This window comes from Bos grunniens, chromosome 5 (genome assembly GCF_055505025.1).
Source record: "Bos grunniens cultivar Pamir isolate PY7600 chromosome 5, Bosgru_T2T1.0, whole genome shotgun sequence".
Classification (NCBI taxonomy): domain Eukaryota; kingdom Metazoa; phylum Chordata; class Mammalia; order Artiodactyla; family Bovidae; genus Bos; species Bos grunniens.
In genome coordinates, this window is record NC_141169.1 from 92,444,668 (window position 1) to 92,460,037 (window position 15,370).

Below are 15,370 nucleotides of genomic sequence, written 5' to 3' on the forward strand. Positions count from 1 at the left end.
ATCCCAACCCATACTGACAGAGTCAATGTCATGGAAGTTGCATCCAGGAATGTGGATTTTAAAAACAAGACCCCCCAGCCCCCGCCAGACTACAAATACATAGTAAAACTGTAAGAATTTTTAAAAATAAAACATAATAAAATTTAATGTGTGTATTTAGTTCTTTTTGTTGTGTTTGACTACTTCTCTCTCTTCCGTTGATTTCATACAGTAATGATTTTCTGCCATTTTGTGTCTTAGGAAAGGACTAAAGAGCACTCCAGCTGAGATATATCCGACTTTCCTGGTCATTACTTGCTCTTCATATGAAATGACTTATTATTCTGTTACAGACTAAGGAGACTCTCCTGGTGTGAGCATATTCCATATCAGAAGGGGGTTTGGCATCCCTACTGATGCCATTACTGATGCTAATCAGTAATCCTTACTGATTATCTTAAGAGGCTTCTGGAACGTGATCACTCAGGAGCAGGTAGAAGAAAACAGTCTAGAAATGACACAACACTAGGGGAATCCACAAGACCAGGAGACACACAGCAATGCAAAGAGAGATCGCAGAAGTCAGTGGAAGAGAGCATTTTAATGTAGGCTACATGGGAAAACACTAGAAAGATTTAAAGACATATTTTAACTGTAAATCATTTTTCTGTTTCTCGGTTATACAAACTGAACTATTATTTTTAAAAATCTTGGTCAGTTCTAAATAACTGCACTATTTTGTCAGTCTCTGTTCACTAGGATAAATCATATTGTGTGGCTTTGAAAGGGAAGAATTTTAGCAATTTTGTTTTAGGCTGTGAATTCACAGGAGGGAAGTTCTGACAGCAAAGCTTCAAAGATTTAATATAAGATAAACAATTCTTTTCATCAAGCTTACTATCAAATATAACAGAACTGCAGGCAGAATAATTCATTTTAATATTAAAATAAAATCAAACACAACTTCTTTAGTCTGATTACTCAAGCATGTGAAAATACTGAAGGCGAAAAAAATAAATAACAATTAGTTACAACTTGAAATGAGCAAAGAAAATGTGTTGAGAATTTATAGATAGATTTTTTTGTCATTTGCATTATAGTGTCATCTCAGTCTTCAGATAAGCCAAAGAAATAAAGTAGTCATTTAAAAGAAACTGTGAAAAATGCAAAGCATGAGAACTTTGTTGTGATGATTTTGGGAAGGTGAGAGATTGTTGTCCACATTAGAAGTAACTTAACATCCTTTTATTTAACAAAGTATTCATTGAGCACCTATGATATACTTGACCCTGCTTTAGCCCTGGGGTTATAACACTGATACAGGGCAGTGGAGGAAGGAAGTTTGGAAGTGCCAACCAACAGGGGTGTTTCCGCAATTTTATATATGGGAGTAGGAGAGGACCTCATGGGAAAAGGTGACAGTAAAAATAGCTGTTTAGCATATGTGAGATTGAACCACTGGGGAATTTGAACCACGGGCTTGGGGAAGAGCAGTCCAGGTATGCTGAGTAGTAGGTACAAATGCCCTGGGGCAGAAACATGCTTCAGTATTCAAGATATAGGAAGAAAATCATTGCAGCTGGAATGGAGTGATTTAGGGAGTCTGCCTGGGAAATCCCATGGAGAGAGGAGACTGGCAGGCTACAGTCCACAGGGTTGTAAGAGTCTGACATGACTCTGGGACTGATTACAACAGGCGTGAGGTGAAGCTGGAGAGGTCAAGGGTGGTACTTGGCTATCATTGTAAGTAGAATGAGATTCCTTCTGCAGAGGAATATAGGATTTGACTTTTATTCTCAAAGGAATATTTTGGATGCTAGGTTAGAAAAAGACTAAAAAGATATAAAGCAGCAGTCCCTAACCTTTTTGGCACCAGTGTCTGGTTTCGTGAAGACAGTTTTTCCATGGATTAGGGGGTGGGGGGATGGTTTGGGAATGATTCAACAACATTACCTTTATTGTGCACTTTATTTCTATTATTATTACATCAGCTCCACTGCAGATCATCAGGCATTAGATCCTGGAGGTTGGGAGCTCCTGATATAAAGGTAAAATCAGGGAAAGCTATTGAGAGGCAACAGCAGTAATTCAAGTGAGAATAGATGGCAGCTTGATCCAATTGTGGTAGTGGTGGTGGTAAAACACAATGGAATCCTGGCTTTATTTTGCAAGATGAAACTGAGAATTTGCTGATAAATTGGGATGTAGTTTTTGAGAGCAGTCAAAAGAACTCTAAAGATTTTAACCTGAGCAACTAGTAGGATAAGGGTGTTATTTAGAGGTGAGACAAGTTGCCAAAGAAGCAGGTTTAGGGGGAAAATAATCAGAAGTTTGACTGGATGTATGTTAAGTCGTGATGCCTATTGAATTTCTACTAGAGTTGTTGAGTAATCAGTTGTACATATAACTGGATTTTAGGGGGACTTTCAAGTTGTATTATAAATACAGAAGGAAAAGACATGTAAAGGGTATTTAAAGCTACAGGCCTGGCAATAAAAAGCGAAGAGGGACTGCCCTGGTGGTCCAGTGGTTAAGAATCTACTTCCAATGCAAGGGGCAAGGGTTTGAACCTGGGTTGGGGAACTAAGATCCCACATCTGTGAGGTGAGGCAAAGAAAATATTTTTAAAAGAGAGAAAGAGATGAGTTCCAGGGCAATGTTAAGAGATTAGGGGGCAGAGAACAACCAGGAGGAAACATGACTTCATTATTAACAACTTCCCTTTCAAGGGCATTGGCAACATATAGGCCCTAGTGGCCCTAACATGTTAGTCACTCAATTGTGTCCCCATGGACTGTAGCCTGCCAGCCTCCTCTGTCCATGGAATTCTCCAGGCAAGAATACTGGAGTGGGTGATCATGTCCTTCCATGGGATCTTTCCCACTCAGGGATTGAACCCTGGTCTCCTGTGTTGCAGGCAGATTGTTTACTGTCTGAGCCACCGGGGAATTCCAAGCAGTTTTCAAATTTTTAAAGGATTCACTGTCTCATTTTCCATTTACTCATAACTTGATCCAAATCTTAAACTCTTACTTTTACTCACTCCCCTCCTTTATGCTTTCATCACACTTGTTTTGAATATACTTATTGGTAGTACAACTTGATCGGAGTGTAAAATGCATTTTTGAAAACTGTCAAAAGTAATTTGGGGATTTCGCTAATGAATAAAATGAGTGATCAGGTTGGTTAATACTGTTTTTGATGAAACATTAGGCGTGACTGTTGAATAATATCAACAAGCTTACTGTGTGGTTTATCTGCAGATCTAAAAGCAATGTCGACAGGCATGTTCTAAAATGTCTTCAGCAATGACATTACTGAAATATATGTATAGTTTCCAAGAGGACTATTTTCAGTTGCCCATTATATGTCATATATATATATATAAATTCTGTTAAATTGATTAACACTATTTCTTAAATACTATTTCTTTATCATGTGTATTTATATAGATTCTTAAAGTCCATGAACATACATATTGCTATAAATTATATCTAACTTAATCTTCATTTCCCAGCCTAAGACTGTCTTAAACAACTGCTATTCTCAGTTAAGCTGATTAACTTACTCAGTTCAGTTCAGTTCAGTCACTCAGTCATGTCCGACTCTTTGCGACCCCATGAATTGCAGCACGCCAGGCCTCCCTGTCCATCACTAACTCCTGGAGTTCACCCAGACTCACATCCATCGAGTCAGTGATGCCATCCAGCCATCTCATCCTCTGTCGTCCCCTTCTCCTCCTGCCCCCAACCCCTCCCAGCATCAGAGTCTTTTCCAATGAGTCAACTCTTCGCATGAGGTGGCCAAAGTACTGGAGTTTCAGCTTTAGCATCAGTCCTTCCAAAGAACACCCAGGACTAATCTCCTTTAGAATGGACTGGTTGGATCTCCTTGCAGTCCAAGGGACTCTCGAGAGTCTTCTCCAGCACCACAGTTCAAAAGCATCAATTCTTCAGCACTCAGCTTTCTTCACAGTCCAATTCTAACATCCGTACATGACCACTGGAAAACCATAGCCTTGACTAGATGGACCTTTGTTGGCAAAGTAATGTCTCTGCTTTTCAATATGCTATCTAGGTTGGTCATAACTTTCCTTCCAAGGAGTAAGCATCCTTTAATTTCATGGCTACAATCACCATCTTCAGTGATTTTGGAGCCCCCAAAAATAAAGTCTGACACTGTTTCCACTGTTTCCCCATCTATTTCCCATGAAGTGATGGGACCAGATGCCATGATCTTCGTTTTCTGAATGTTGAGCTTTAAGCCCACTTTTTCACTCTTCTCTTTCACTTTCATCAAGAGGCTTTTTAGTTCCTCTTCACTTTCTGCCATAAGGGTGATGTCATCTGCATATCTGAGGTTATTGATATTTCTCCCGGCAATCTTGATTCCAGCTTGTGCTTCTTCCAGCCCAGCGTTTCTCATGATGCCCTCTGCATATAACTTAAATAAGCTAAAGCAATTGAAAATAATTATTTTTAAAGAGTAAAAGTTCTACAAAGCACATTTAATAATATTTGCCCAGTTCTTATAAAAATTGCTGATTGCAAACAACACAGATTTACAGACAGGCATCTTTGGATGTCTGGCTAATACTAAATTTATAAAGGATGTATTCCCTGAAAATTATGCCAAATATTTTTCAGTGAACAAATATTTATCAAGTGCTAGTATGTTCCAGATGCACATCATGTTGAGAAGAGTTTGCTCCTTTAAGTCCATCCAAGTGCATCCTTAGAGATTTATATGCACAAAGGAGAGAGCCGAAGTAGTGCTTCTGACTTGCCACATTAGTGGATTCTCCGGGGAGTTTTGCCATGTGGAGGATCCATTTTGCTAGGCTAGTGGAAGACCAGAGAAGCTAGTGAGGCTTAGTGTTACCCTTGCCACTTACTGCATCCAGATTCAGACGTTTAACCAATTAAAGGTGACTCAGATATTCAAGCTGGATTTAGAAAAGTCAGAGGAATCAGAGATCAAATTGTCAACATCTTGTTGGATCATAGAAAAAGCAAGAGAGTTCCAGAAAAACATTTACTTCTGTTTCATTGACTATGCTAAAGTTTTTGATTGTGTGGATCACAACAAACTGTGGAAAATTTTTAGAGATGGGAATACCAGACCACCTGACCTGCCTCCTGAGAAGCCTGTAGGCAGGTCAAGAAGCAACAGTTAGAACCGGGCATGAAACAACGGATTGGTTCCAAATTGGGAAAGGAGTACGTCAAAGTTGTATATTGTCACCTTGCTTGTTTAACTTCTCTGAAGAGTACATTATGAGAAATGCCAGGCTGGGATGAAGCACAAGCTGGAATCAAGATTGCAGGGGGAAATATCAATAACCTCAGATATGCAGATGACACCACCCTTACGGCAGAAAGTGAAGAGGAACTAAAGAGCCTCTTGATGAAAGTGAAAGAAGAGAGTGAATAAGTTGGCTTAAAGCTCAACATTCAGAAAACTAAGATCATGGCATCTGGTCCCATCACTCCATGGCAAATAGATGGGGAAACAGTGGAAACAATGAGAAACTGTTTTCTTGGGCTCCAAAATCACTGCAGATGGTGACTGTGGCCATGAAACTAAAAGCTGCTTGCTCCTTGGAAGAAAAGCTATCACAAACCTAGACAGCATATTAAAAAGCCGAGATGTTACTTTGCCAACAAAGGTCCATCTAGACAAATCAAGGTTTTTCCAGTAGTCATGTATGGATATGAGAGTTGGATGATAAAGAAAGCTGAGAGCTGAAGAATTGATGGTTTTGAACTGTGGTTTGGAGAAGACTCTTGAGAGTCCCTTGAACTGCAAGGAGATCCAACCAGTCAATCCTAAAGGAAGTCAGTCCTGAATATTCACTGGAAGGACTGGTGCTAAATCTCCAATCCTTTGGCCACCTGATGTGAAGAACTGACTCACTGGAAAAGACCTTGGTGCTGGGAAAGATTGAAGGCAGGAGGATAAGGGGATGACAGAGAGTGAGATGGTTGGATGGCATCACCGACTCAATGGACATGAGTTTGAGCAAGCTCTGGGAGTTGGTGATGGACAGGGAACCCTGGCGTGCTGCACTCCATAGGGTTGCAAAGAGTCGGGCATGACTGAGAGACTAACTGTGACACAGAAGGCTCCCTCTCTTAATGACATGATCCATTTGCCATCCTTGGAGAAGGAAATGGCAACCCACTCTAGTATTCTTGCCTGGAGAATCCTGTGGACAGAGGAGCCTGGCGGGCTGCCATCCATGGGGTTGTACAGTTGGATAGGACTAAAGTGACTTAGCAGCAGCAATTGCCATCCTGGTCTCTCTGACTTGACCCATCTTCAGGGAGTAATGGGGTATAATAGAGCAGTTTTTGGTTTTCCTTAGAGGCTAACTACCATTCTTGGTTCTGGGGATGCAAAGATGGGGGGTCCCTGTTATTGGAAAAATTATTACTTTTTGAGGGAAGAAAAACATCTTTGAGCAATTATATCAGAATATGATAAGTGTTCAAAGCACTAAATGGGAATCTGTGAGAAAATTACTTCTCTGGCTTCACATAGAAGGTGTTGGCACTGTTCAAAGAGATGAGTCAGCCTTCCATGAAGCTTAGCTTGATGAGACAGATGTAAACTGTTGGGACTTTTTTTTTTTTTCTTCTTCTTTTCCTTCTTTTGGTTCTCAATATTCTAGCTATGCTGGACTTGACTTGTTCTGACAGTTCACTTTGAAAAAAGTCTGACTTTCATTTTAGGACTTTACCTGTGAAATATGTTATAGCCTTTCCAGCAAGGATCACCATTATCCTGTACACTGAGCATACTGAATACTGTAATTGGCTCATTGTTCCTCACTGATACTTGGTGGCTGGCCCCATTCCTCTCACAAGTGTTGACATTAATTGCTTAAAGGAAGAAAGTTATTTCTAAATGTAGGTTTACATGTTTCTTATTAGATAAGAGAAACTCACGATGTTTTTCATGTGCTTCACAAGTATGGTCAGCTTCGCGTCTTTGTAGGATATGGCTAACTGCACTTTAGGCTTCTTGTCAGCAAACTTCTCACCTGATGAAAGAGTAGAATTTCAGTGAGTTAAATTGGAAGTGGCTGATCATGGGATGGGGGCTTCCCAGGTGGCTCAGTGGTAATGAATGCGCCTGCTTACATAGGAGACGTGGGTTTGATCCCTGGGTGGGGAAGATCCCCTGGAAGAGGAAATGGGAACCCACTCCAGTATTCTTGCCTGGGAAATCTCATGTACAGAGGAGCCTGGTGATCTACAGTCCATGGGGCTGCAAAGAGTTGGACGTGACTGAGCATGACCACATGATACACTGAACATTCAAAGACTAAAACTAAAATATACTCCATATATTTACCTCGTCTCTTCCTTTCCAGTTCCATGGCACCTAGTTCAGATACATATGGATCTTTTGCCTAAATTGCTAGAACACTCTCTTGCCCATCCCCAGAACCCAAATGTAACCCATATTGTACACAATTACCAGTATAATCTTCCTAGGGCAACTTTTATAAAATTACCCTTTCAATCAAAGTACTGTTCATAGCTTTCCATTGCTTATGAAAAAAATTCTGAATTTCTCGGCTTCATATTGTTGCTTCTTATTGAATCCATGTTTGTTTTATTTCCCATTAATATTATTTCATACTGCAGTCCATATGCTCAGTTCTACAGACATGCTCTGCTATTTGCTTCCAGACATTGCTCATATTATTCCCTTTATTTGAAATGATCTCTTTTCACTATTACTGGCTGTTGAATTTTTACCTCTCCACAAAGCCGAATTAAAATGCAAAATAGTTTCTGTGGTCACCTCCCTCTGAATTTCACTAGCACAGCCCTTATCACTTATTATTTATATTTTAATTATTACCTTACCTGTCTCAATTTGCTTAGTAGATTACAATCTCCCTTAAGGCTTACTTTTTTCCCTCTTTCCCCAAAGGATATGTAAATCAGCACTTGCTCCATAAGTTGCACTAAACGTCTATTTAATGACAAAAGTAAACCTCAATTTTCTTTTCAAGTTATATAATAGCATTCCAACATTAAAATGAAGGCTTTAGTTTTTTAATTAAAAATTTGCAGTTTATAGCCCAAGGATTAAATATAATTCACAGTTTTCTAATATTTCCCTTGGTAATCACTGGTTGTATGTTCTCTGAGGGAATTCAGAGAGAAGAAATTTATTAATAATAAGAAATTTGGCAATGTCTTGTGGGCTTATTGGGGTCTAGGTTGTTTTCTGATAGTCAATCTTAGCTCTCTGGCCCTAACGTTTGAATATTAAAGCTGAGTGGTATGTTTCCTCTCCCAAAGTCTTTTACATGTTTATTAGAATTGCACACATTGTAAACAGGTGTATTAATTATTAATAGTTTTCATGTTAATGTGGATTATTGACATTGAAATAATTAAAATTGACATCGAGTGTTTCTTACCACTAAAATGACAATTATGTAGATAAATAAAGAATTCTTCCTAAGAATATCTTGATTACAGTGATAGAGTGATACTGTGAGTCTGAGATACTATGAGGTAATTCTGACTGTATTACATGGGTAAACTGCATTTCATGATTAAAAAATGTAGCTGAACTTTTGGTATGAGGATGCTAAAAAATGCTGATACTTTCTGATGAACAATGAACATTATTTTTGAATTAAAGAGTGAAAGGATTATTAGACACATTAATAAGAAACTTAATGTGTTGAATTAGAGGAGCATTAATTCAAAGATAGGAAATTAATATAAATTTATGGATGAGTGTCTAAATGATAGCCATACAACTGTTACTTGAATTGACAAGAGGATCAGTTCAGTTCAGTTCAGTTGCTCAGTCGTGTCCGACTTTGCGACCCCATGGACTGCAGCACGCCAGGTTTCCCTGTCCATCACCAACTCCCGGAATGTACTCAAATTTATGTCCATCGAGTTGATGATGCCATCCAACCATCTCATGCAAGATTAGTAACCAGAGTATCCATCAAAACACGTCAGAGTTTAGAACCCACTGGAAATGCCAGCCACTAGGAAGTCACCAACTCAATGGACATGAGTTTGAGCAAACCCAAGAAGCTAGTGAAGGACGGGGAAGCCTGGTGTGCCGTAGTCCGTGGTGTTGCGAAGAGTCAGATACGACTAAGCGACTAAACAACTGCAACACAGGAAGTCCTTGTAGTCAGTGTAAGAATAGTCGAGGTGCTTAGTATTTCTAGAATTCTTATCATATGCCAATGGTGGGCTCAGAGTTTCACGTACGTAACTCACTAACTCCTCACAGTAAATCTATAAAGTTTATGTTTACTTCCATTTTACACCTGAGGAAATTGAAGTGTTTGGTCCAAGCTTATGCAGACAATTAATGATATCTGGTCAAATGATCTCTACAGCCTGTTTTTTTTTTTTTTTGGTGTGATTATATGTACATAAAATAAAATAGAATTACAGCCTGTTTTTGAATATCATGCGGTAAAGGGTAGATGAAGAGTCTGTAAACTAAGGGGAAAGACTTTAAATGAACAGCCCAGAGAGGGAGGCTTTTTTTTTTTTTTTGACTACAGGGCATAGGAGATCTTGGTCCCCCTACCAGGGATCGAACCTGCGCCCCTGGCATTGAAAGCTCAGAGTCCTAACCACTGGACCATCAGAAATCCTGAGAGAGATTTGAGAATAGCTTCAGATGGACAAGAAGATGCTAGAATATTTTGATTTTTCTGTCTCAAGTTATTCTGGGGGAATCTCATCATGCTTAATCTAACCATTTATAGTAACCCCAAGAACTGTTAAAATAATGTTGATCCAAAGAATGACCATGTTGAAATGCTTGAATGCATGCCATACAGTAGATAATACAGGGCTTATTATGCATAATGTGTACATTCATGTTAAAAATGGCATTTCAAAATTTAACTTCCTTTCAGCTGATAATATATTCATATGATTCAAAAGTGAAAATGCATTTTCAAAGTACACAGTAAAAAGTCTTTCTCCTGTTCCTAATACCTATCCAGCCAGTTCTCCAATTATTATTTTATTAGTTTTGCAAGTATTCCTCCAGAGGGACACATATTTTTCCAGAATTTCTCCATTTAAGTAAATATGAATAAGTATTTTTATTCTTCCCCCTTTTCCTCAAAAAGAATAGCATATTTACTCTTCTGCACAACCATCTTGGAGATACTTTCATATCAATAATACAAAGCTTCTTTATTTTTAAATATACTTTCAGAATATTCCATCATGAGGAAATACCATAATTTATTTAACAATTTACCCACTGATGGGCAAGTCGGTTGTTTCCAATGCTTTCCAGCTGTTACAAACCATGCTGCATTAAATAGCTTTGTATGTGTATTATTTTGTACCCCTGTACAAGTGTTATAGGATAAATTTCAACAGCAGAATTTCGGGGTCAATGGGTATTGGTATTTGTAATTTTGGTAAATTCGCCAAATTGCCTTCCATGAAGGTTGTACCAATTTGCATTACCACCAACAGTGTATGAGTACTTGCTGATTCATAACCAAGCTTGTTAATTAAGTTTTTGAATTTTTGCTGATCTGATGAGTTAAAACAGGGTCAGTGTAGCTGTAATTTGCATTTTTCTTACGAGTGACATTGAGGATTCTTTCATTTCATTAAGAGCCACTTGCATTCTGTTTTTGTTTTCTGAAGGTTTGGATTTATTTATTTATTTATTATTGTATTCTTTACACTGTTTTATATTTGGTCATTTTTGAAAACCAATTTATAGGAGATGGTAACATGTTAAATACTTGCAAATATTTCACCCATTTTGTCACTTATCTTCACTTTTTTGAACTTTGCTACAGTGTCTTATATCATGCAGAATTGTTACAGCTTCTGAATTTATCATTGTCGTTCAGTTGCTCAGTTGTGTCTGACTCTTTTTGACCTCATGGACTGCAGCATGCTAGGCTTCCTGTCCTTCATCATCTTCCGAAGCTTGCTCAAATCATGTCCATTGAGTCGGTGATGCCATCCAACCATCTCGTCCTCTATCATCCCCTTCTCCTCCTGCCTTCAATCTTTCCTCACATCAGGGTCTTTTCCAATGAGTTGGCTCTTTGTATCAGGTGGCCAAAGTAATGGAGCTTCAGCTTCAACATCAGTCCTTCCAATGAATATTCAGGATTGATTTCCTTCAGGATTGTCTGGTTTGATCTCTGTGCAGTCCAAGGGACTCTTACGAGTCTTCTCCAACACCACAGTTCTAAAGCATCAATTCATTGGCACTCAGCTGTCACAGCTATAGCAGCTCATCCCAAGATTAAAAAGAATTTTTCCATGTTTTCTTTGTCATATATATGATTTCATTATTTACATTTAAAGTCTTTCATTCACTTGGTATTTTTCCTGGCATATGGTATGAAGTATACTATGCCAACATTCTTTGTTTTCTCTTACTGGTTTGGGCACCTATTAAATTCCTGAATATATTTGACTCTATGGACATTCTATTATATTTTACTTGCTCCTCTACTTATGCACTGACATCACACCATTTTAATTATTGAGACTTTTAATGTGTTTTTGTATCAGATAAGGCAACCTCACCTCTTTGTTTTGCTAAGTTTTCCTGATTTTTCTTTGTTTATTTTTGTTTATAAACTGTAGAATTAGCTCATGTTGTTAAAAATAAATCTTCTGGAGATCAATCAAGATGGTGGGGTAAGGGGATGTAGAGCGTACCTCCCCTCAAGAACATATCAGAAAATACATCTAAATGTGGGACAAATTTCACTAGAAATTGGCAGAAGGACTCCTATACAATCAAGGCTATAAGAAAGATATACATGTAATCAGGTAGGAAGGAAAGAAAAGAGATTGAGTTGGGATCTTTGCTCCTGGGAGAGACTCAGAGGAAAAGGGAGAATTCATTGGAAGACACCTGCCCTGGGGAGTGAGCAGTGAGAGCTGTGGGTTGGGCACCCCAGTCCTGTAAGAAGCGCCCCCTTGGCTGGCTGGGGGACCACTGGAACTAGTAGGGGAGCTGTGAGAAGCCTGGATTCTGCTCCTGAGGAGCACATGCACACTGGCTTGCCCCCAGGACGGGCAGAAGGAGGTGGTCAAGTGGCCGCTTGGTTTCCCACAACCACCTTGGTGCATGTCCCAGCCCCAGTTGAGTGAATATTCCAGCCCCATTCACTCTTCATATCACAGTGTGGTGTTGGATCTAGGGCAGCTATTACTGAGGAGAAGACATAACTTAGGGATCCAGAGACTACCCAGACCCAGGGCAAGTCTTGTGGGGTGGCAGTGGCCATGGTTGGTGCTTACTCAAGCTGCGCATCAGAAGCAGCCCAGAGCTCTGATAGCAGCCCTTCCACCGCAGCTCCAGTAAATGCTGAGTATCCATGTGGGGCCCTGCCTGCCCTGTGGTGTGGCTCCACAGTGGAAAGGAGGGTGGTGGAGGCTGGGGGCAGTGACTGACTGTGAAGGATGAAGAATACTTGGACCTCAGGCTGCAACTGAGCTAAGGGACACACTTGCAGGTGCTTGCACAGGCAGTGTGGCGCAGAAAGCTTGGACCTCTGCTATGGTTGACACAAGCTGATAGCTTGCATGGGCCCCCTTGCTTCAATACTCCCCAACTCTGGGGCATAGGTTCCAGTGTGGGGATAGGGGAAAATCCACCCTTAAAGGTACCTGTGGGTTTTCCTTGGTGGCTAAATGGTAAAGAATCTGCCTGCTAATGCAGCAGACATGGGTTTGATCTCTGATCCAGGAAGATCCCACATGCCGCAGAGCAACTAAGCCTGTGCGCCACAACTACTGAGCCTGTGTGCTGCAACTACTGAGGCCCTTGCACCCTGAAACCTGTGCTCCACAAGAGAAGCCACTGCAAAGAGAAGCCCGCATACCGCAGCAAGAGAGTAACCCTGCTTGCCGTGACTAGAGAAAAGCCCGAGCAACAAGGAAGACCCAGCAAAGCCAAAAATAAATAAATAAAACTATTTTAAAAAGGAACTTGCCATTTTTTAGCACTTGACTCCAGCTCCAGCCCTTCCATTTCCAGTTTCACTCCCTACCAAGGGGGTAGCTGTCATCACACCCTGACTAAAGATGTGATTTGCACCCATGTCAAATCCAGCTCTCCCATTAAAGCCCTGAGTGTGTGCGGTCTGAATAGGGATGTTCCCACATAAGAACACCCCTTCAAGACTGCAACAGGCAACTGTTTCACACTAAGTTCATGGAGTCAGAGAAAGTTAAGCGAAATGAAAAGACAGAGGAAATGCTCTCAGTTGAAAGAGCAAGAGAAAACCCTTGAAAAAGCAGATAATGAAACAGAAATAAAGAATTCAAAGCACTGGCAGTCAAAATGTTAATTGAATTAGGGTAAAGAATAGATGAATACAGTGGAAAATTTACAAAGAACTAGAAAATATAAAAAAGACTCAATCAGAAATGAAGAATTCAATAGCCTAAATAAATAACATACTAGAAGGAATGAATAGTAGATTGATACAGAAGAAAGTATGAATGATCAATGAAACCAGGAGTTAGTTTTTTGAAAAGATAAAATTGATAAACATTTATCCAGGCTCACCAAGAAGAAAAGAAAGAGGACCCAAATAAAATGAGAACTGAAAGAGAAGATACCATAGAGATACATACTGATACCATAGAGATACAAAAAAAAAAAAAAAAAAACATAAAATACTACCATAAGTCAGATGCCAATTAATTGGATAACCTAAAAGAAATGGACAGATTGCTGGAAACATACAGCATGTCAAGATTGAGTCAAGAAAAATAGATAATTTGAACAAACCAATCACCAGTGGTGAAACTGCATTTGTAATTTAAAAACTCCCAGCAAACGAGAGTTCAGGACTGGATGACTACACAGGGGAATTTTACAAAACATATAAAGAAGGACTAATGCCTATCTTTCTCAAACTATTCCAAAAAATTGAAGAGGACAGAAACTCTTAAGTTTATTTTACTAGGCCACCCTGATACCAAAACCGGACAAAGACACTACAATAAAATAAAATTACAGGCTAATTTCTATGATGACTATATATGTAAAAATCCTTAATAACAGAAAAGTGAATTTAACAATATATAAAAAGGATCATTCACCATGATCAAGCTGGTTTTATTCCAGGGACACAAAGATGGTTCAATACTGACAAATCCATCGATGTGAAATACCATATTAGCAAAAGGAAGGATAATCCTTACATGAGCATCTTAATAGATGCAGAAAAAAACATTTCACAAAATGCAACATTTATTCATGATAAAAACTCTCATCAAAGTGAATACACAGGGAACGTATCTCAATATATCTTCTTGCTCAGTTGTGTCTGACTCTTTGTGACCTCATGGACTGTAGCCCGCCAGGCTCCTCTGTCCATGGGATTTCCCAGACAAGAATACTGGAGTGGATTGCCATTTCCTCCTCCAGGGGATCTTCCCAACCCAGGAATTGAACCCTCTCTTCCAACTCCTGCATTGGCAGATGGATTCTTTACCAAATGCACCATCTGGGAAGCCCACGTATCTTCTTGGACATAATAAAATTCATTTAGGACATGCTGACAACTAATATCATATTCAATGGTGAAAAGCTTTGTTCTAACTCATATATTTACTTTTACCTTTATCCATTTTTTTTTTGTCTTCCTTTGGTTTGTTTTTTGGCTTTTATTCTAATTATTCCAATTTCCCTCTGAGCGCTGCTTTATCTTTCTCTTGTAGTTTTATGAGATGTGGTTTTTCATTATTGCTATTCTTTGTAAGTTTTGTAATTTTGATTTGTAAGTCCTTTGACCCAAAAGTTGTTCAAGAGAACTTAATTTTTTAAACCTTCAAACTTAAGTATCTTTTAGTTTTATGAATTTTTCCATGGGTGTCTCACTGTATTGTCTCATGATCAGGGAATATTTCTTAGGCAATTTCTACTTTTGAGGATTTATTGAAATTAATTTCCTTTGTGACTTACTATATAATCTGTTTTCATGAATATTCCATGGGCTCTTGAAAAGAAGATATATTCTCTATTTTCAGAATAAGAGTTTGGTATAAATTACAGTTTGCCTTATTAATGTTACTATTTAGTTTTTCTATGTATAGCTTATTTTTTCTACTCAATCTTTCAAAAGTCAAGAGAAGTAAATTAGAATATCCTATTACTGGTTTGTTTTTGTATGTTTCTCCTTGTATGTTCCACAATTTCCATAATTTTATACATGTTGCAGCAGTTGCTTATATCTTTATTGAGAATTGTACTTGTTATAGTCTAAAGTTCTATTCAAGTCTTCTGGGACTAAATTGCATTTGTTTTTATATATGCTTGTGACTTTTGATTTCCATGTTCTTGCCTTGCCTAATATGTGTGTGCTCAGTTGCTC

At 38.9% G+C, this 15,370-nt stretch overlaps 1 protein-coding gene across 8 annotated transcripts in view; it reads right to left on the reverse strand.

Moving 5' to 3' along the window:
* PIK3C2G (phosphatidylinositol-4-phosphate 3-kinase catalytic subunit type 2 gamma) overlaps positions 1 to 15,370 on the reverse strand; it is a 651,449-nt gene that overhangs the window by 28,884 nt on the left and 607,195 nt on the right. For all 8 annotated transcript variants that reach the window (XM_086401881.1, XM_086401878.1, XM_086401882.1 and 5 more), the window contains one exon: positions 6,930 to 7,024. In XM_086401881.1, coding sequence (XP_086258007.1) covers positions 6,930 to 7,024 — 95 coding nt within the window. The remainder of the gene's footprint in view (positions 1 to 6,929; positions 7,025 to 15,370) is intronic.